This window comes from Phycodurus eques, chromosome 3 (assembly GCF_024500275.1).
Source record: "Phycodurus eques isolate BA_2022a chromosome 3, UOR_Pequ_1.1, whole genome shotgun sequence".
In the NCBI taxonomy this organism is placed as follows: domain Eukaryota; kingdom Metazoa; phylum Chordata; class Actinopteri; order Syngnathiformes; family Syngnathidae; genus Phycodurus; species Phycodurus eques.
Window position 1 is genome coordinate 22,307,472 of NC_084527.1, and position 22,985 is coordinate 22,330,456.

A 22,985-nucleotide genomic window follows, 5' to 3' on the forward strand; every position below is an offset into this window, starting at 1 on the left:
GCATCTTTGCTTGTGAATGACTGAGCAATTCAGGGAAGCTCCTTTTATACCCAATCATGGCACTCACCTGTTGCCAATTAGCCAAACAGGTGTTTGATGAGCATTCCTCAACTTTCTCAATCTTTTTTTTCCACCTGTCCCAGCTTTTTTGGAACGTGTTGAAGCCATAAAATTCTAAGTTAATGATTATTTGCTAAAGACAATCAAGTTTATCAGTTTGACCATTAAATATCTTGTCTTTGTAGTGTATTCAATTAAATATAGGTTGAACATGATTTGCAAATCATTGTATTCTGTTTTTATCCATGTTTAACACAACGTCCCAACTTCATTGGAATTGGGGTTGTATCTGTAAAGACCAAAATGTTCAAGCAAATCACATTTTCGCCAAAGTCTGTTAGCTTAATGCTGACATATAATGCGAAGCACCACAGATGGGCTCCCGGAAATTAGCATCGATAATACAGTAATTATAAACCTTGCAACTGCTACTTTAACACATGGAGCAGCAACACGTACAAACAGAGCATCCAACAATACTCGACTCCGTGCCCTGTGGTAACGGTAACGGTGACTGAAGTTTAATTGGGAGTTTCTCTTTGATCATGCCGCATGCCTTCCAGTAGACCTCAGTCTGGCATGTTGAAGCAAAACGTGGTACGACACTGAAGGCACGCAACTCTAAATTTGGACTTGGCTAAAGAGTATACAGTACTGTAAAAAACAATTATGAATTATTTAAGACACTTAAGAAACTGTGATGTATCGGGGATCTATACAGGCTGGCCAGACAGAGGGATAGAGATGGGAAGGATGTGCAGCAGGTTAGGGTGATTAAGGATAAAGATGGAAATATGTTGACTGGTGCCAGTAGTGTGCTAGATAGATGGAAAGAATACTTTTGAGGAGTTGATGAATGAGGAAAATGAGAGAGAAGGGAGAGTAGAAGAGGCAAGTGTGGTGGACCAGGAAGTGGCAATGATTAGTAAGGGGGGAAGTTAGAAAGGCATTACAGAGGATGTAAAATGGAAAGGCAGTTGGTCCTGATGACATTCCTGTGGAGGTATGGAAGCATCTGGGAGAGGTGGCTGTGGAGTTTTTGACCAGCTTGTTCAATAGAATTCTAGCATGTGAGAAGATGCCTGAGGAATGGAGGAAAAGTGTCCTGGTGCCCATTTTTAAGAACAAGGGTGATGTGCAGAGCTGTGGGAACTATAGAGGAATAAAGTTGATGAGCCACACAATGAAGTTATGGGAAAGAGTAGTGGAGGCTAGACTCAGGACAGAAGTGAGTATATTGGTAGAAGGACGATGAGGATGGAGCTGCCATGCAATAGAGCTAGAGGAAGACCAAAGAGAAGGTTGATGGATGTCGTGAGGGAAGACATGAGGGCAGTTGGTGTTCGAGAGGAGGTTGCAGGAGATAGGCTTACATGAAAAAGCCTGACGCGCTATGCGACCCCTAAAGGGACAAGCCGAAAGGAAAAGAAGAGGATGTATCGGTGATGCGAAAGGTGAACCGCAGTGTAGCAGGGGTTCACTGTACTGTGTGCAACTTGAAGCAACTGACAGGACGTTTCGGAATGGTCCCTAATGAGCGCGTTGGCTTTCCAAGAAAACTTGTCATTTCCAGCAAATTGCCTCTCTCATGTTTTCCTCATATAGCATTTACAGACGGCAGTAATTATCCCCGAAATAACACGACAGAGTGCTTGCAGCTGTCTGGTCTACTTTATGAGCTTTCTTTGAGGAAAGGTTGCATTTTATTAGCGCGCTTCTGAGCTACAATGATAATCATCATAATTAAAGACATTTGGTTGAGCTTATTAGTGTTACAGGTTTTACAGCAAGTCAATGGCCGCTTGAAACCAAAATGGCAGGCTTCCTTGTGTCAACCTAGAATTGGCCAAAATGAGCCTAAAATGGCCTGTTCAAACCAAAATGGCTGACTTCCTCTGTCTTATTGAGCATGGCCTTTTGAGACTTTTTGGTGAGTTTCTTTGATGGACATGAATACCAAATTTGTTGTTGCTAAGTGTAATGGGTTTCAGGGGCTGAATTTAGCAAAAACAAAAATCTGTAGGACAAGTTCATCTTTGAGCCTGAAATGGCCTGTTCAAATAAAAATGGCTGACTTCCTTTGTCTTTCTGCACATGGCCTCTTGAGACTTTTTTTTGTAGGTCAACTTATGATAGATATGATTACCAAATTTGTTGGTGCTAAGTGAATATTTTTTTTAAAATTGTTTTTTATTGTTTTTTTTTCATCTGTAGGACATGGTAATCTTTGAGCCTGTTCAAACCAAATTGGCTGTGTTGCTGTCTCTCTGGGCATCACCTTTTGAGAGTTTTTGTGGGTCAACTCATGATGGCTATGCCAATTTTCATGTTGCTAAGCCAAACTGGCTTCAGGGACTGGATTTTTCACAAAATATACATTTATTTCTTGCTTGTTTTTACAGCTTCCCCCATCATTGTCATTTTCAACTGTGTCTGTGTGTGTGCAGGGAGGAAGTGCGTGAGAACTGCGTACGATGGAGGAAGAGGTTCTCCTTCGTGTCCAAGATGAGCGCAAACCCGCACACAGGCGTGCTGGACCCGTCGGTCTGCCGGGTGTCTGTCAGGAAGGTAAATAAAAGACTCTAAATTGCCCATAGGTGTGAATGTGAGTGTGAATGGTTGTTTCTTGCTATGCGCCCTGCGATTGGCTGGCGACAAGTTCAGGGTATACCCCGGCTCTTGCCCGAAGGAAGAAAATGTACATAGTGTACAGTGCTAGTGTGCATTACTATATGTTTTGAGTTTAAAAGGTGTTTAAGTGTAGAACGTGTTTTTAAGTGTATGGTAGAGGTAAATAGAGGTGTGGGGAAGAGTAATAAGAGTCTGGGGAGGTTCACAAAGCTTTAAACTATGTATTTCTTTAAAAAAAAGGGTATGTGGTCACTACTTTGCAGATTTCACCTATTGTGGGGGTGGGCCAGAACTTAACCCCAGCAATAAACAAGGGATTAGTGTAGGTGTTTTTTTTTTTGTATGTAAACATTGGTTGCAATTGTGTATGACTATTTAATACGTCACACCAGACACCGTCATCTAATTATCTGATTGCGGGATGCCACGCTGCGCAATATTCTGCTTCGCTGGGTTCTGTGTGAATGCTACTGTTAAATGCCAGATCTTCTATTATAGTCAGTTCCTTATGAAAATAAGCATACTTGTGTCCCTATGTTAAAACATTATTACAGTTGTGCTGCGTTCATTTTGGAGGCTGTGCATTTGAAAGAGGCTTCCTAATGTGAGGTCTAATGTGGGCTCATTTGGTTTACGTGTCCTTCCTGTTTTTTCCCGCAGGAGCTGAAAGGCGGGAAAGCATACACGAAGGTAAGAGACTCACTGATGGTCGGTGACCCTAAATACGGGAATAACTCATTTGTCCGGCATCCTGCCGACACCTCCGATATTCCAAAATCCTGCGTGTTGTTTCCTCTAAAACGCTATATTTAGCCCACTTCCCTCCTTGGAAGTGAAGCTTCCTCGCATGCACCTCGAAGAAAAACAGAAGCTGTTGGAAAAATCAAGAGACTTTGAAAAAGAAGAATGGGGACCTTTCGCTCGGGAGTCCTGCCAAGTTAAAGAAACAATGTGACTGCAAATTGAGCGTTAATTTAGATTACAGAAGCAGGGCTGACACTGGGGTCATGAAACCTCTTAGCCAATGTGGCTAAACCTTATTAAAATCTTGTAGCCACACTTGTGTGTACTTAGCCACATCATTATGTGTGTGTATGTGGCTAAACCACAAACACTGTTAACACACAGCAGAATTAGAGCGCTCAACTTAACTTTTGTCAGGATGTGCTTTTGATGCAGTCAATTTTGATTTGCCACCGTGGCTAACTTGGGTAATGTTCGCTTCGCAACATCGTTGTCTTGCCATTGGCGAGGTGGCAAATGGGCAGCGCAAATACTGCGAAGACTTTTAAGCATGAATTTGGATAACAAAAAAACTTGTAAGCTTAAATTTAGACAACAAAAAATACTTAAAGCCCAAGAACTTTGCAACTGCAAACATATTTGTTTGGAACCTTTTAGCTCTAGGAACTACAATAATACTACTATATTAAATTCATCCATTCTCAATACCACTTATCCTGTTCTGTGTAGCGGACTGCTGGAGCCTATCCCAGCTGACTTCGGGCGAAAGGTGGACTACACCCTGAACTGGTTGCCAGTCAGTCGCAGGGTACATATAGACACGGAAAAACACCATGACTGAGTGGGAACTGAACCCACGCTGCCTGCAGGCACCGAAGTCAGGCGAATGTACCACTCCACGATCAGTTACTCACTATAATAAATATCAGCACAAATCTTCAAAATGATAAAATAATGAAGCACCTAAAACCACCCAAGAATAATTCTATGACCTTGCCAAAATGATACAGTTGACCAAACAACTGCAGAGAAAACGGTGCAGCAGCCGAAACCATCACGTTGTTGTTTTGACTCAATACCATTTGACTTTTTCAAGACTATTGCGAAGTCTGTGCTAGCTGATTTGCAGCAAATTAAAGATTCACTTCAGTCAGGCGAGTTTGCTAAACCTCTGAAAGTCGGCTAGGATAGGCATAAGCGCGCCCGCAACTCTAGTTAGGCTGTTATGCTGCACGCAAATGGAATAAGTTGCCAACAGAAGTGAAGTCAGAGCCCCAAGAGTGAATTTGTTTAAGTCGAAGTTAAAAACTATTATTTTTTCTCATGCCTATGATTGAGCATTTTTTAAATCTGTTTTGCACTTTGTTATTTGAGTGATTTTAGTAAGTTTTCTTTATTTTTCTGTAGTTTGTTTTAAAATCTTTTGTTCTTTGTTTTTAAATGCTTTTAATCATGTAAAGCACATCGAGTTACCTTCTGTATGAAATGTCTATATAAAGAAACTTGCCTTCCTTGCCTTACAACTACCATTGACTAAAAGTCCCTGTAACCTTTGTTGTTTGTAGTTCCTAGAACTAAAAGGTTAGATTTACTCTTCTACATTTCGAGTTACTCTTAACTCTCGGTACTAGTGTATAGTTCCTGGAACTGCTAGGTCAGATTTGTTCAGCACAGTAATCAAAATGTATTCCTAATTGGTAGTCATTTATCAGCTCAGTTTGGTAATACTTTGTAGCAGTACAATTGTGAATTGCGACTCCTTCATGTCTCTGCATCCCTCCTCAGCTGGGCTTCGCAGACCTGAACATGGCGGAGTTTGCTGGCTCTGGTTCCACGGTGCGCTGCTGCCTGCTGGAGGGCTACGACACCAAGAACATGCGACAGGACAACTCCATACTGAAGGTTAGTCTCTTAGCATCCCTTAGTATCATGGAGCTGTTTGCTCACTGCTTGTGTGTGTGTGCTTTTTATAGGTAATCATCGGGATGACCCTCCTGTCTGGAGATCCCTGTTTTAAAACGTGAGTTCTTCTTCTTTATTTAGAAAGTTGTACTTTTTTCTCGAGAAATAGGCGCATTAGACCGGCTCTTTGTTGCCTGCGTCATGTAATGTAGGATTTATTTTGCCTCACTGAATTTTACCCGGCGGCACGGTGGCCGACTGGTTAGAGCGTCAGCCTCACAGTTCTGAGGACCCGGGTTCAATCCCCGTCCCCGCCTGTGTGGAGTTTGCATGTTCTCCCCGTGCCTGCGTGGGATTTCTCCAGGCACTCCGGTTTCCTCCCACATCCCAAAAACATGCATGAATTGGAGACTCTAAATTGCCCGTAGGCATGACTGCGAGTGAGAATGGTTATTTGTTTCTATCTGCCCTGCGATTGGCTGGCAACCAGTTCAGGGTGTACCCCGCCTCCTGCCCGATGACGGCTGGGATAGGCTCCAGCACTCCCGCGACCCTAGTGAGGAGAAGCGGCTCAGAAAATGGATGGATGGATATATACAAACACACATTCATTATATATACACACACACTGTATAGAGGCATTGATCTTTTTTTTGACTGATGATGATGATGAATGTGCTACTTATATATTTTGTTAAGTTTATCAACATTATTTGAATTAATAAAAATATAAAAGTATTTGGAGTTGTTTTGTCAGTTTTTATTCCATTGCTTTTACTAATGTTTGCGATTTTTGCCGTGGTGTCACTTCAGTACCGGTATTGAGGTACTTTATGCAGGTATAGTATCGTGAGACTATTGGTGCTTTTGTCAAAACTCAATGGTGTCCTTAAACAAGTGGCTATGTTCAGCAGGGTCAATAAGCAACAGCTCAGTGTTCTCAGGGTTAAGGAGCAAAAAGTTACAGGACATCCACTGTTTAATCTCAGTGAGACATGACTAGACAAAATAATAGCCCCTGAGCTCTGGTGAAAGGAACTCTAAATGCTTCAGCATACGAGATGACCAGATTTTGGACATTTCCAACTTTGAGGGAACAATTTGGAGATGGCCCCTTCCTGTTCCACCATGTCTGTGCATCAATGCACAAATCAAGGTTCCTCAAGACACGGATGATAGAAATTGATGTGGATGAATTTGACTGGCCTGCACAATCATGACCTCAACCCTACAGAACACTTTTCGATGAATTAGGGCGGAGACTGAGAGGCAGACCTTCTCTTCCAATATCAGCGTGTAACCTCACAAATAAAGTGCTGTGAAAAAGTATTGTCCCCATTCTCAAATTCTTATATTTTTTCATTGTTTCCCCACTTTGTTTAAGATCGTCAAACAAATGTAAATATTAGACAAATATAACCCAAGTGAACTTAAAATTGTGTTTTTAAATATTTTTTTTTTTATTAAGGAAAAAAAAACTATTCAAAGTTACTTGGCCCTGTGTGAAAAATCACACCACATCGAGGGAAATATGGATGGAGCATTGTACTGTGAAATCCTGGTTGACAACCTCCTTCTCTCAGCCAAAAAACTTAAAAGGGTCGTGGATGAGGCTTACAGCAGGATGATGACCCAAAAAGCACCCAAAAAAGCACATAGGCAAGGAAATCAAAGAGTGGCTAAAGAAGAAGCTCGTTAAGGTCATGGAGTGGCCTAGCCGGCCTCCAGACCTAAATCCCATAAAAAATTCCATTCAATTCTTATTCCACGAACTCAATATTAATCAGAGTACTGTGGTTTTACAAGTGTGGCCACATGCAATGTATTCTTGTTTTAAAAAGGTTGGGGTTTAGTTCCCCTTTAATCCTCATAAGGTTGAGCATTTGTTCTCGAAAATTACAGCATTGTTTTGTAATAGTTTTACTGTGTTCTCATAATATTCAGACTCTTTTGCTTGAAAAAAAAAAACCACAACTTTATTCTCCCAAGTTTTTCTCGTAAAAATAGTTTTTTGTCTTGAAAAATACAGCTATTTTTTTGTTTGTTTATTTAAACTCTCACCTTTTTCCTTGGGGAAAAAAAGGTGACTTTTTATAACGAAATGTGAATTTATTCTGGGAAAAATCACTTTATTCTCATGAGATTAAGATGTTTTTATCCTGATGAGTGTTGTTTTGTTTGTTTTGTTTTGTTTTGTATTCCTCCATTTAGTCCGGCCAGTACGGCCAAGAGCATCTCCATCCCGGGACGTGAGCACACCCTGCAGCTGGACTGCAAGGGTGAGGGAACCAAGTCAGAACCTGGACCCGCTGGAGTTATTTCACTGGGCCGGACGCCCAAACATCGACCCTCCATCATTAGCTCAGGTATACATTAATACTACAACTAATACTTGAACTGATACTACATCTAGTACTTGAGCTAATACTATAACTAATACATGAATCCTAAGTGCTAATTTAGAAAACAATTAAATTTAAATAAAAAACCTGTGATGTAGATTTTCGTAATGTGTTTGCAACGTTACACAAAAAACTTTGTAACCTTAAATTTACATAACACAACTTGTGTGCATAAATTTAGAAAATAAAAATATTGAGCATAGATTACATAACAGAATTTTTGCGAATTTAGATAAAAAAATTTATCTAACAATTTTTTTAAGTGCAAATCTAGTTAAGAAAAACTTCCAAGCCCAAATTTAAATCACAAAGTTTATCAGTTTATATAACCAAAACTTGTAAGCTTAAATATAGATGATCAATAACTTGTCAGCACATACAGTATATGAAAATCTGTCAAATTTAGATAATAAGAAAAACACTGAAGTACGATTTTTTTTTTAATATAAATTTGATTACCAAAAACTTGTGAATATGAGTTTAGATCTTGTGCATGTGAATTTCAATCAGAAAATCGTTTATGCACAAATTTAGAAAAAAAAATTTCCGCGCAAATTTTGAGAACAAAAACTCTAGATTACAAAAATTCTGAAAGCTCTAATTTAGATGACAAAAATTTGTCAGTGCAAAATTAGATTAAAACAACTTGAAGGTAAGTTTTTAGATAACAAAAATATTGCGTGCAAATTTAGTGAACACAATAGGTCTAGGCACCAATTTAGAAAACGGAAAACTTTAAAGGACAAAAATATTGAAAGCACAAATTTACATGAAAAAATTGTCAGTGCAAATTTAGCTAAATAAAATGTCAACACACATTTTGTCTATAATTTCCAAATTTGTGTTCTTGTGGTCAGGTCTTCTGGAAGACCCTGAAGGTATTGCTCCCGGAGAAATTTTCCAGTCTGGACATTCTCGTAACTCTAGCTACGCCAGCCAGCAGAGCAAAATCTCAGGTTTGTTTTGCTTCCTAAACATGAACTAGCCTTTAGCTTAGCATGGAGCTTTATCTTACTCCTGCCATGTCCCGCAGGCTACAGCACGGAGCACTCTTGCTCCTCCAGCCTATCGGACCTGACCCACCGCAGAAACACCTCCACCGGTAGCAGCGCCTCAGGGGGCCTGGGGGGCTTCGCTACCGACATCCCCACAGACGCTGAAAGAGAAGTGGGGCGCTCTGAGAGACCCCCCCGGCCTCCCAGGCCTCTCCTCCCCACCAATAGGCCCCCCAGGTACACACGCGCCCTCCATTTTAGCCATCGAAAGAGACTAAATTTGACCAATTTAGATAACAAAAACTTGTGAAAGCACATTTATATCACAATAACGTGCCTTTTTTTATCCCAGAAACTTGAAAATGTGAGTTTAGATAACACAAATATTGAGCGTGAGTTTAGATAACTTTTGACCACAAACTTAAGTGTGAACTTAGAGAAAAACTTTTGAACACAATTTTAGATAACAAAACTTGTGAGCGTGAATTTAGGTAATATCTTAAACTGTGAATTTTGAGAAAACAAACTTTTGAGCACAAATCTGGTTAAAAAAACTTGTTAGCTCGAATTGAAAAAATAAAAACATGTAAGTGGGACTTTAGAAAATAGAAAAATTTAGATAGCACCAACTTTTGAGCACAAATCAGAATCATCTTTATCTGGCAAGTACGTTACACACAAGGAATTTTTTCCCTTTAGTAGGAACCTCACTACTACTAAAGCAAACATAGAGCAAGCAATTGTAGTTAACGGAAGAAATTAAGTGTGAATATAGATAAAAACTGGTAAGCGCAAATTTAGATTAGAAAAAATTGTAAGCGGCAATTTACATTACAAAAAAGTAAGTACAAATTGCCAATTTTTTTCCCACAAATTTAGATGATAAAAACTTGTGCGGAAATTTAGAAAACAAAAACTAATGAGCTTGTAATGAGTTAACAAAATTCTGGGGGGAAATTTAGACAAAAATCTCTCTTGGCAAATTTAGATAACAAAAACTTCATTTCATAAAATAAAAATTTAGAGAGCAAAAAGTTGTAAGTGGAAGTTTTGATATCTAGTCCGAGCAAATTTTGATTAAAAAAAGTTTAGATCACAAAAATGTTGAGTGCAAATTTAGACAATCTTGTGAGTGGGAATTTTGACAGCAAAAAACCTGAGCACAAAAAAAGTGAACCCACAGGCCTCCCAAGTACATAGCCACACTCCATTTTTGACCTCCAATCATGTTTTTTGTGTTGAGTGCAGGAGAAAGCAGGACACTGTGGAGAGTCAGCCATCTTGGGTGAACGACACCCGCATGGACGCTGACGACATTGTGGAGAAGATTGTCCAGAGTCAAAACTTTGAGGACGTCAGCAACACTGAAGGTGGGCCGCCTAAAGCCGAAAAATACAAGACGCTATTATTATTTGAAGAAAACTCAGTCTTTACTATACAAGGTGAACATAACTTTATGAAAACGGACGACGGGCCAGGTCGTTTGTAGGTGAAAATGTGACTGGTAAAAATAATATCTCATCAAATAATAATACATGCTTCTTTATTATATGTTTTTATTTATAATGCATGTAATTATAATTAATTAACCATTTTATTAAAATCATGAATTAGCTTAATACATAAAATAAAAAAATACTTTATACATAAAATGAGAATTAATTTTTACTACTTAAAATAATAATTTAATTAAGAAGAGAACCTATTGTTTTAATATATACAAAAAAAAATAAAAATATACTGATATAAATAGTTCGTACTTTATTTGTTAATGATTACATTAAAATAGTAAAATATACAATTTTAGATCTGTATTTAAAAAAAAAAACTATCCATCCATTTTCTGTACCGCTTATCCTAACAAGGGGGTGCTGCAGCCTATCCCAGCTATCTTAATTTTATTTCATTTTATAGATAATTGAATTATCTATAAACACTAAAAAAAAAGATGATTTTATTTATAGATTTTTTAATATATTAACACATACAAGAACTAAAAACATATTGTTAATAATTTATTATATAAGAGTGGTGTCAGTATATGAAAATTCTGACTTCGATACAAGACCTGCATAAAGTACCTCGATACAGATACTAAAACGGCATGAATCTAAAGCATCAGTAAAAGCAGTGGAATGAAAACTGACAAAGCAACTTCAAATACTTTTATTTTTATTTTTTTATTAAATCAAAACATTACTATAAACTTGAAAAATTAAGTAATGTTTGAATTATCCCATTCTTAACTTTAGTCATTTTTAAATAGATAAATTCCTGCATTATCATATATATATATTGTATGACAAATATTGTACATCTATATACAGTATATGTATGATTTATACAGTACATATACAGTATACAGTATATATACAGTATACAATATATTAGACCATCCTTGTTTCTACAATTTCTTGTTCATTATAATACCTAGTACCACTCAAGGCATTTTACCTGAATAATAGAAAAGCTTGTTAAATATAATTGTGGTTATTATCAAGAAAACCATGGAAAATGGCTAGAGCTAGATTTCAGCTCTTATATGAAACTGTTATGAGCTATTTTCATTGTCATCATTATAGTTGTCCAAACAAATGTACTGTTAGTTGCACATGGCATTAAAAATTAACAAAAACATTGAAGGAACAAGGGGAATATTTTCTTTTCCATGACTACATAAATAATTTCTATATTTACTACTTTACTCATACTTAATACTGTGTTTTTCAAGCTTTCGATTCAAGGTTTTAGTGTGCAGTATTCTTGTATTTGACTGCATTTGAGTTCTCCCATTGTAAACAATACATTGTGCACCCACTCAGTGCAGTACTTTTATTCATTGCATACAGAGCCACGACATTCAATTCATTCTCCTGGCTCCCACACAGACACGCGCACACAATTTGTCGGAAGACAAGCAGTCATTGGCTGACTGTCAGCTGTTTGTGTACTGGGCTTTAGTTGCAGTGCACTTTTTGTACTATTTCCTTTTTTCCTTTTATTTCTGTGAACAATCTCTACGCCCACCAGGTCCTTAAAGACATTGGCGACTGGCACCAGATACTATTTTGAGTATCCTTCATTACTAGCATAATATTCCAGAAGAACGCGGGATCAGCGTAGTGAGTCTGTATCTTTCCAACGCATTTTCTCTGGTGTATAAAGTGGTTTGTTTTATCCACCAGAAATATTGTGTTGGAACGATTACCACTTGCTGTATGTGATATATATTTGTGTGTGTGTGTATAAGAAAACGGTTAACTAGCAATAATTATAAACAATGCAATTTTCAAATAGTGAATTATTTACTAAACTATTTTTTTTCAAAAATACATTTTAATATATACAATAAATACAAATTGCATGTTTAGCATCTGTCACCATGATGATACCTTCTTATGTGCTACGCTAATGTTGAGCATCCGTTTTATCTCCCTCCCATGCAGACAGCAACCTGCGTCTGTTCATCAACCGAGACGGCAGCACCGCGCTCAGCGCCATCCGGCTGGGCAACAGGTGAGTCGGTGGCTCCTTGCGTCGCTTCCAACATCTCGCGTCATTGATAAAGTGCTGACTGGTCGCTGTGTCCCCTCAGGGTGTCGGCCGGTGGCTACGAGCCCGTGGTCGTCGAGAGCCACTAGACGGGAGGGATCCTTTTTTTTCCCACTAGCTGCAGCTGGTCTGAAGACAGCACAGTGGGAAAAAGACATCAGTTAGCACTTTAACCACCACTCGCCATCTTGTTTAGGACGCCGAGATCCTCCTGGTGTCCTCAGTGTCGTCACGGTCACAAAATGGAGGGTAGAGTGGAACCAAATATGGTGATACAGTATCGATACAACTGGATCAAATGTCGATGTTATAAGAGAAACGTTTCACTCTTATCTCACTCTCAAGGCACCACTGTATTATGACTTTCGATTCACTTATTTCATTTCAACATGTTTCTCTTTCTCGGTTATACAGGTATCATTTATATGTATCGTTATCGCTTATGATACATTAATGATACGCGCGGATCAGATATTGGCCTTATGGTGCTCCGTTGTCCCAATATATTTAGTTTTTTCTTAATTGCACAAATATGAACTTATCGATACAATGGGATCAGATATTGATATCGTCGCTGTTTGATATGACAGTTTGTCATCGGAAATTAATTTCACAGTTAAATTATGAGACAATTTAATTTCTTAAACACCAATATCGTGACATATTGATAGATATGGACATAATCCCAGACCAATGTGACACTTTGGCTTTTTAATATGTTGTAAAGTGCATTGTAGTTTTCCCTTTTAACACATTGATTATGTCTGTAACGAGATACTGTCGATATCATTGGAAAATAATGAAAATATTGCGATATCTTAACTGCTATTCCCAACGCTAATGAAGTGACATTTTAACTGTTGAAGCGCGTTTAGTCTAGCAAAGCTGCATGTGGACGGTTGACTTCAAGGTGCGGTCTTGGCGTGGGAAAGCAAAGCATGACTTCCCTGAGGACACCAGGATGACTTTAACTGTGTTATTTCTTAACATGAATCACATATGTTGGTTGTGTTTGTGTTTCAGCAGGCAAACGTTTAGTCCAGTTAAAAGCACCTGCAGTTCATTTGAGTGTATGAACTTCCAGGGAAGCCCTAGCACCTTTCACGCCGGCCACCGTTTTCAGTTTTTATCCGAGTTCACTGTCCTGTGTGTCAGGTACCAAAACAAAATGGGGGTTCCCATGGCTGCGGATGCAGTATGGCGTATCATGGGAACGTCACCCGTGTGTAAATGTAACATCTGAGAATAGCCCCTTTGCGTCGAAAGCAATTGTTTCTGTCCCCCAAACGCTGGCACTAATGCATTCAGATAACTAGATAACGACATCTGACGTGCCATTGCGGCTTATCACATTCAGATAATTAGATGAACTCACACAAAGTGCTGTTGCCGCTTCACTCATTCAGATGATGTCTTCTGAAGTTCCCTTACAGCTTACCACATTCAGTTAATTAGATGACGTCATCTGAAATGCTGTTGTGGTTTAACGCATTCAGATACTCAGATGATGTCACCCGAAGTGCCGTTGCGGCTTAAAGCATTCAGATTAGATGACCTCATCATAAGTGCCCTTGCGGCTTAACTCATTCAGATAGATAACATCATTTGAAGTGCTGTTGTGGCTTAATGCGTTCAGATAATTAGATGACGTTAACTAGAGCGCCGTCACGGTTTAACGCAATCAGATAATTAGATGGCATCAAGAGTTCTCTATGAAGTGTGTGCTTCACACATTGAGATAATTAGATGCATTGTGGCAATTGCTTTCGACACTAAAGCACATGGCCAGTAAATCCCAAATCTGATACGACGTCATAACCGTCAAATTTGCGGGTCGACTTCAACTCCCCGCTCCTTTTTCCGTAACTTAGATACAAGACAATGAGTGTGAAAGAGGCTACTGAACATGCCAGGAGACCATAAAACCAGGAAAGGTCCCTGTGGATCGGGGAACCCAAAGTGAACCACTTCTGAGTTTTTTTAGCCTGTTTCTCTTGATGAACCTAAAGCGTCTCGGCCTTGAGCGAGAACGCTGGTGACGGCGAAGAGAGAAAAGGCGTCCATTTTGTTTATTTTTTTTTCTGCCATCTTTAAAGTCTGTTGTTTGAGTTTCAAAACCTCTTCTGTAGTACCTCCATCAAAAGGAGCTCAGCTGCCCCCTGGTGAAGCAACACGTGTTACAGCCAACATTGCAAACAAAAGGCTTGAGAAACAGCAAAGGAATGTTTACAAACAGCTGGCTGCTTGCAACTTTCCCTTTTGTTTTCATTTGTTTTAGTCATTTCCTTTAACTTTAGGGATGATTTTTGAATGTTTTCCACAAACTGTGACAATAAATACAATTATTATTATTATTTTTTTTTTTTTTATTCTCTTCACACAAAGATTTTTGTCACGCTACTTTCTGTCTAAAAAACACATGCATGGTTAGATTTAGTCGACGTTTTGGGGATGAACCACTAATTTGTCAGGTTTACACCACCTATTATACTTTTACTCTTTGTTTTTTAAAAAACATTTATTTATATTCTTTTTTCTACTTTTATTCGATGATGGTTTTGTCCGGAGGATGGGTGGTTATAAGCTATGCACACGACTCGCCTTCCCTCGGCTTTTTGTGTTTCACTATTAGAAATTCTAAAAAGAGTATTGTATCATAACAAAGCTTGTATTTACCTAAAGTTATAGAGAATGACATTTGTAACACCTCTAAACAATAAAAATCTACTCCTTCGCTGTTGTCTAAAGCATTTTTTTCATATGAATAGATATGCCATGTTTTCACCTTTTAGAGTTCTTACGTGTCCTAATAGTGCTTCACTGTAGTCGCTTAAAAATGAAGTCAATGCAGTCAAGTCATGGGCAGAGAAACACAGGCACTGCAGACACAACTATTTGTATAGAAGACATTAAAAACTCCCTTTCACATAATATGCACCCCTTAAATTTAAGTTTGTTGTGCCCTAGTGAGGAAAAGCGGTACTGCTTATCCTCACTGAATCCTGTCCCAGCTATCTTCGGGCGAGAGCGGGGTACACCCTCAACTGGTCGCCTGCCAATCGCAGGGCACATAGAAACAAACATCTATTCGCACCTGCGGGCAATTTAGTGTTTTCAATTAACCTGCCATGCATGTTTTGGGGATGTGGGAGGAAACCGGAGTACCTGGAGAAAACCCACGCAGGCATGGGGAGAACATGCAAACTCCACGCAGGTGAGGCCGGATTTGAACCCGGGTCCTCAGAACTGTGAGACAGATGTGCTAACCAGTTGTACACTGTGCCACCCATACTATAAATTGCATATTTTATTTGTAATTGTTATATTATAGATCGTTAAACAGGTATTTTTGAACTTACTGTCACAATATTAAATTAGAAAATATCAATGTTCTTGTGAAAAAGTGTTTGTTCTTTGTCAGTGTAGATTGTCAGTCATCCAGGTCATGGTAATCTGAAAAGGTTGAAGCGAGGCAACTGGCCTTGTGTTTTTTTCTTATATTCTGAAATCCATCCATTTTCAACACCGCTTATCCTGGTTAGGGTCGCGGGACGCTGGAGCCTATCCCAGCTGACTTCGGGCGAAAGGCGGACTACACCCTGAACTGGTCGCCAGTCAGTCACAGGGCACATATGGACACGGACAACTATCTAGTATTCTGAAAACATAAAAAAAAAATGACCAAGGCAATTATGTTATTAGTCTAATAATATATGTTTGATGGATTAATAGATGATAAACTTTTTCATGATACTCTAACTTTTGGGAAAGGGTCTGTACATATTAGTCTCCGATTTGCTGTTTTTTCTGTTAACATGACGACCGGCGAAACAAAATGACATCTGTAAATATGCATGATGAATTGATGGTGTTACCACTGCAGTTGAGTAAATAAACGCCCACTTTAGCAAATGTCAAATATTCATAATACGCTGTATCTTTTTTTAACCCCACGCAGAAGGCTCTACAGGTTGTCAGAAGCAGGAAAAAGGTAAGGCAAAAAAAAAAAATGGAGTGGACTGGATCACATGACTGTGGTTATTTCCTGCTGCACTAACTTGCGCTGCCTGGCCGCCACTCGCAGCTCCTCCACGGCGCTGCGCTCCCTCCTCCTCGGACTCGCTCGCCCCGCAGGCCTCCGTCGAGCTTCACACGGACTCAAAAGTCGTCCATTTTCCCTCCCCCTTTTTTGTTGGACCCACTCGGGGGGAAAAACAGAAAAAGCCAAGCCAGCGCTTATCATGGCGACAGCGGCGGTGTCTGCCCCGGCCGGTGGCCCCAGCCCGGGGACCGAGCTGGTGCGCGGGCAGGCGTTCGACGTCGGGCCTCGCTACAGCAACCTGTCGTACATCGGCGAGGGAGCCTACGGGATGGTGTGGTGAGTGAGGCCGCGCGCCGAGCACCACGAAGCCGCCTTGCAAAAGCCAGGGATCCGCCGCCGCCGGAACACACCTCCAGTTAGCAAGTTAGCTTAGCCACACGGCTAACGCTGTGTTTCGTTTGCTCGCCGCCGCCACGACCGTGTCAAAACCCGTCAATTTTAACTATTTATTCTGCTAAATGACACAAATTTTGGCGTATTTATATCTTCATCCGGACATAGCAAACACTCAACGTGACTTTATTTAAACCTAAACGCGTTTTAGTTAGTTGAACCCTTTGCGTAATCAACAGATTTCCTTGAGAAAGTGATTTAAACGCCGCTGCTAAGTGCTTTCATTTTTGGTGCTAGCGCCAAGAAAGAAATGAATTACAGCTTATATCGCTTTGACAGTGAATGATTTTGAACAGAGAACTGTCAAAAATGCAGTTTGGCTACTAAAATAATCATTTTCACTTGTAAATGTGGTGTTATGTTTCCATATCGTGTCATCAATTGCACCCATTGCAACTCTCTTACTAGTATTATGGATACAAGTAAATTGAATCGTGATATTATTTATGATTTGTGTCTGACTTTTTAGTTATGGTGGTTACATTGTGAGGAAAAATAGTATTTTCTCTTAAAATATGTCCATGTTGTCCAGCGACGTGTCGCGTATCAATATTGATACTCTTGGATCAAATATCTATATGAGAGATTGTTTTCGATTCATATTCTTAGTTCCATTTTCCTGCGATGTCTAGTATTGATTGTGATATGATTGGATCAAATATGACATCAAGTATCACTATCGCTTACAGTAAATCATCGATACAAGTGGTCCAATGTGGATATCGTCGCTGTCTGATGTGTCAGTTTTCAACCCAAGTTTTTAATTTGCCGGTTAAATTGTAAGAGAAAAGTGGATTTTTTTTATTACTATTCAAGTGTTTCTCTAATTTCTCTCCATGTTTTCACATGATGTGTCAATTATCCATGGATACATCTGGATGTCAAATATCGATATGAGAGGAAAAAAGTGCGCTTTCCATCCAACCCTTTCCCTTTTCTCATGTAGAGTTGTACAGGTGATGCAAGGTGACCTCGACAAAATATTTGCGTCTTCAAAGCACCTACCTCGGGTCATAAGTTTCTGACATGTTAATTAGTAACTGATTTTGCAACGTATAAATCGGCGCCATGTCAATTTTCAGTGCAAGTGATTCTGTGATTTCTTCTCATATGGCAACAAAGTTCATTTTGTCTATCTTAATAGAAAATAAAGTCACTTGCTTTAAAAAAAAAAAAAAAAAGTCGGTGGCCAAATTGTCAACACTGACTGGGATTTTGTAAATTTGGTCTAGATTGTGTGCAGCCATGTTGTTAGTGTAAGGAGTGCACATCAGCGGAGATGCGCCTTGACCTACAGAAGCTGCAATGAATTATAAAAATAAGAAAACTGTCAACCTGTCAAATAAACTCGATTGATAAACTTAATCAATAGCCTATAGCTCTGATCTGTTATCTTTGTGTATTGTGGGCAGTAATGGGAAGTGAAGTCCAAATACTTGGCGGGAATAATATTTTCTGTCCAGAGAAATATTTTTTTTCATCGTGCCAAATTATTAAAAATGGTATTGTACATAATTGCCAGTAAAAATATATTTTTACGTTTCTGCCTGAGGTCATTTCAGTCTGTACTTTTTTTTTTTTTTTTTTTCTTAGAACAAGAGTTTTTTTATTATTATTATTTTTTTTTACACAAATATCTGTACTTCTAAAGTATATAGTGTGACTACTTTTGCTTCCTCTGATTGTGGCCTACTGATTGTATGAGCTCACATTATATAATTCAAGCATTCTCGTGTGTGGTTTTATTTGTCGCGGGCGCTTTGAGCAACGCTTGAAGATGCCAAACCTGCCCAAAGCACACACTCACTCCCACACACATTCCCGTAAAGATGTAGTTGTAGAGCTGTTCGATGTGCGCTGCTGCTTTAAAACACTCAAATGTAACAGTGACGTAATTGTACTCTTGTAGCTCCTATTTTCAGCAAAACCGCACTACTCGTCTTTTTTTCTTATTATTTTGAGAAGAGTTAGGATTCAGATAATAATCCTTGATTAATCCCACACTTTTATAACTTAACTTTCTAGGAAGAAATGTTAGATTTTCTTGTTTTTTGAAAACCGTTTCTCCACTATTGGAATTAATGGGAAATAGTTAGTTCCAGGGTCTCTCTCACACACACACACAAAGGTCAAAAGTTTAAAATGTTCTGTCTGTTCTTTGTGATGTCGCAGTGCCTTTCAAGCGTTAATCATAGAAGGTAAAAAGGCTAAAACAGTCTCACTTAATTATCTGTAATGTGTGAGTGCTTGCTTCAAGGATTGGCTAATGGAAGTGGCGCAAGTCAAAACATAAGGTTAACTTGCACAAACAAAATGAGACCCAAAGCAACGATATGCTGAAAAAGTTCCAAAATTAAATATTGGACAAAAAATACACAAATTAGAAAAAAAAATTAAATGTAGAAAAATGTTAGGAAAAGAATACACAATTATAAAAAAAATATTTTTTTCGGAAAAATGCTCAAATAAAAACAAAAAAATATTAGTCAAGAAATACACAAAAATGGGAAAATATAAATACAAGTGTATTAGAGGGAAAAAACAAAAATATATAAAAATAATCCTCTATAAATCTTAAATGTATGACTATTCTGGTAAGATTGACTTTTTGTTGAAATTACTTTTTAAAACCTGTCACATTGATCTGGCTAGACAGCCATAACAGGGACCGGAAAGAAATTAGTATATCACCGCCGCTACGTCGCTTGAGAAAATGTACCTATAAAATAAATCTTTATTATTATAACTTTATTAGTCCCAAAATGAGGAAATTTGCATCACTTTAGCAGCAATAGTGGATACAGGAAATACAAAAATAGTATGCAAGAGAAGACATTTGGCTGAAAATGCATCCACCATTCCAAGGTTGATGCAATAAATACTTTAAAATAAAAGATATTGAAGCCATAATTTATTAACGTTTACGATTATATAGTAATGATTATGTTGTGACATTGAACCGTGTGCATATATTTAATATTATATATATTATATCAATAATATATATTATATATAATTTACTACGTTGTATAACCCCAATTCCAATGAAGTTGGGACATTGTGTTAAACATAAATAAAAACAGAATAAAATGATTTGCAAATAATGTTCAACCTATATTTAATTGAATACACTACAAAGACAAGATTTAATGTTCAAACTGAAACTTTATTGTTTTCAGCAAATAATCATTAACTTAGAATTTTATGGCTGCAACACGTTCCAAAAAGGATGGGACAGGGTCATGTTTACCACTGTGTTACATCACGTTTTCTTTTAACAACGTTCAATAAACCTTTGGGAATTGAGGACAATAAAGGCTTCTAGATACTTGCGCGGACGGCGACCACGCTGGCGTCACTGCGGCTATCCGGCGCGTAGTTTGCCTTCATACTCTAGCACAACGCACGAGCGCATTTTTGAAAATGTACTGCAGTTCACCTCCAAGTCGAAGGTGTCGCTACTGCTGGTATTAGCTAGGACACCACAGGGTGGGTTCCTCTGCATTTTTTGGCCAGTTCCGGTAGCCGTTTTTATTTTTATTTCAGTAACAAGGAACAAAGCAACAACAATGGCGACCGCGACAGTGTCTGCTAGAACAAATGGACCTACATAACCAGATGATGCGTTTAATTATGCAGCAAAATCGATCGAGAAGGCAGCGGCGTAGATGGTATGCAGAACCAAAGGGCACGCTGAGTACATCATCATAGCATGTGACTAAATCGGACCAATCACGAGAGATGATCTCCGCGGCGTTGGACACGCAGCAACTATTTGTGTCGAGTGTGTGGCAAGCTACGCAGAGGTGATGCGCGGGGCAATTCGTCGGTCACGTGATACAATGCGAGTATTGTCGGCCGCGCGACCATGGGAGTGTAAAGAGGCCTTAATTGTTGAAGCTTTGTAGGTGGAATTCTTTCCCTTTCTTGCTTGATGTACAGCTTCAGCTGTTCATAAGTCCGGGGTCTCCGTTGTCGTAGTTTACGCTTCATAATGCGCCACACATTTTCAATGGGAGACAGGTCTGGACTGCAGGCAGGCCAGTCTAGTTCTCGTACTCTTTTACTATGAAGTCACGCTGTTGTAACACGTCCAGAAGGTGGTTTGCCATTGTCTTTCTGAAATAAGCAGGGGCGTCCGTGAAAAAGACGTTGCTTGGATGGCAGCATCTGTTTCTCCAAAACCTGTATGTACCTTGCAGCATTAATGGTGCCTTCACAGATGTGTAAGTTACCCATCCCATTGGCACTAACACAGCCCCATACCATCACAGATGCTGGCTTTTGAACTTTGTGTCCATAACAGTCCAGATGGTTCGTTTCCTCTTTGGCCCGAAGGACACGACGTCCACAATTTCCAAAAACAATTTGAAATGTGGAGTCGTCAGACCACAGAACACTTTTTCACTTTGCATCAGTCCATCTTAGATGAGCTCGGGCCCAGAGAAGCCGGCGGCATTTCTGAGTGTTGTTGATAAATGGCTTTTGCTTTGCAGAGAGTTTCAAGTTGCACTTACGGATGTATTGCCGAAGTGTATTTACTGACATTGGTTTTCTGAAGTGTTCCTGACCTCATGTGGTGATATCCTTTACACATTGATGTCGGTTTTGGATGCAGTGCCGCCGGAGGGATCGAAGGTTACGGGCATTCCAATGTTTGTTTTCGGCCTCCTCGCTTACATGCAGTGATTTCTCCAGATTCTCTGAACCTTTTGAAGATCTTATGGACCGTAGATGATGAAATCCCTAAATTCCTTGCAATTGTCCGTTGAGGAACATTGTCCTTAAACTGTTCGACTATTTTCTCACGCACTTGTTCACAAAGAGGTGAACATCGCCCCATCTTTGCTTGTGAAAGACTGAGCAATTCAGGGAAGCTCCTTTTATACCCAATCATGGCACCCAGCTGTTCCCAATTAGCCTGTTCACCTGTGGGATGTTCCAAATAGGTGTTTGATGAGCATTCCTCAACTTTCTCAGTCTTTTTTGCCACCTGTCCCAGCTTTTTTGGAATGTGTCGCAGCCATAAAATTTTAAGTTAATGATTATTTGCTAAAAACAATAGTTTATTAGTTTGAACATTAAATATCTTGTATTTGTAGTATATTCAATTAAATATAGGTTGAACATGATTTGTAAATCATTGTATTCTTTTTTTTATTTAACACAACGTCCCAACTTCATTGGAATTGGGGTTGTAGATGGGAAGAGAAATGGAGTAGGAGTTATTTTAAAGGAAGAGTTAGCTAAGAATGTCTTTGGGGTGAAAAGAGTATCAGATCCAGTGATGAGGCTGAATCTTGAAATTGAGGGTGTTATGTGTAATATGATTAGTGGCTATGCCCCACAGGTAGGATGTGACCTAGAGGTGAAAGAGAAATTCTGGAAGGAGCTAGACGAAGTAGTTCTGAGCATCCCACAGAGAGAGTGAGAGAGAGAGATTCGCGTTTCTGCAGATTGTAGTGGACATGTTAGTGAAGGAAACCGGGGTGATGAAGAAGTGATGGGTAAATTTGGCCTCCAGGAAATGAACTCGGATGGACAGATGGTGGTAGACTTTGCAAAAAGTATGGAAATGGCTGTAGTGAACACTTTCTTCCAGAAGAGACAGGAACATAGGGTGACCTGCAAGAGCGGAGGTAGAAGCATGCAGGTGGATTACATCTTGTGCAGACGATGTAATCTGTAGCAGGTTACTGACTGTAAAGTAGTATTAGGGGAGAGTGTGGCTCAACAGCATAGGATGGTGGTGTGTAAAATCACTCTGGGGGTGGGGAGGAAGATTAAGAAGACATGTTTTAGTTAGTTGAACCCTTCGCATAATCAACAGATTTCCTTGAGAAAAAGTGATTTAAACGCCACTGCTAAGTGTTTTCATTTTTGGTGCTAGCGCCAAGAAATAAATAAATTACAGTTTGCATAGGTTTGACAGTGAATGATTTTTAACAGAGAACTGTCAAAAATGCAGTTTGACTACTAAAATAATAATTTTCACTTGTAAATTTGGTTTTATGTTTCCATATCGTTTCATAAATTGCAGCCATTACAAATCTCTTACTAGTATTATTGCGGCGGTGGACGACTGGTTAGAGCGTCTGCCTCACAGTTCTGAGGACTGGTGTTCAATCCCCGGCCCCGCCTGTGTGGAGTTTGCATTTTCTCCCCGTGCCTGCGTGGGTTTTCTCCAGGCACTCTGGTTTCCTC

At 39.2% G+C, this 22,985-nt stretch overlaps 2 protein-coding genes across 3 annotated transcripts in view; both read left to right on the plus strand.

Moving 5' to 3' along the window:
* The window catches only part of LOC133400249 (early estrogen-induced gene 1 protein-like), a 41,623-nt gene extending 26,601 nt beyond the window's left edge, over positions 1–15,022 (plus strand). For both annotated transcript variants that reach the window (XM_061672705.1, XM_061672706.1), the window contains exons 3-12: positions 2,508–2,628; positions 3,352–3,381; positions 5,221–5,337; positions 5,409–5,455; positions 7,549–7,703; positions 8,597–8,695; positions 8,773–8,971; positions 9,983–10,104; positions 12,181–12,250; positions 12,330–15,022. In XM_061672705.1, the coding sequence (XP_061528689.1) occupies positions 2,508–2,628; positions 3,352–3,381; positions 5,221–5,337; positions 5,409–5,455; positions 7,549–7,703; positions 8,597–8,695; positions 8,773–8,971; positions 9,983–10,104; positions 12,181–12,250; positions 12,330–12,375 (1,006 nt within the window). In that variant the 3' untranslated portion in view covers positions 12,376–15,022. The remainder of the gene's footprint in view (positions 1–2,507; positions 2,629–3,351; positions 3,382–5,220; positions 5,338–5,408; positions 5,456–7,548; positions 7,704–8,596; positions 8,696–8,772; positions 8,972–9,982; positions 10,105–12,180; positions 12,251–12,329) is intronic.
* A 1,292-nt stretch (positions 15,023–16,314) lies between these two features.
* The window catches only part of mapk1 (mitogen-activated protein kinase 1), a 33,719-nt gene continuing 27,048 nt past the window's right edge, over positions 16,315–22,985 (plus strand). The window contains exon 1 of the mRNA XM_061672707.1: positions 16,315–16,664. Coding sequence (XP_061528691.1) covers positions 16,315–16,664 — 350 coding nt within the window. The remainder of the gene's footprint in view (positions 16,665–22,985) is intronic.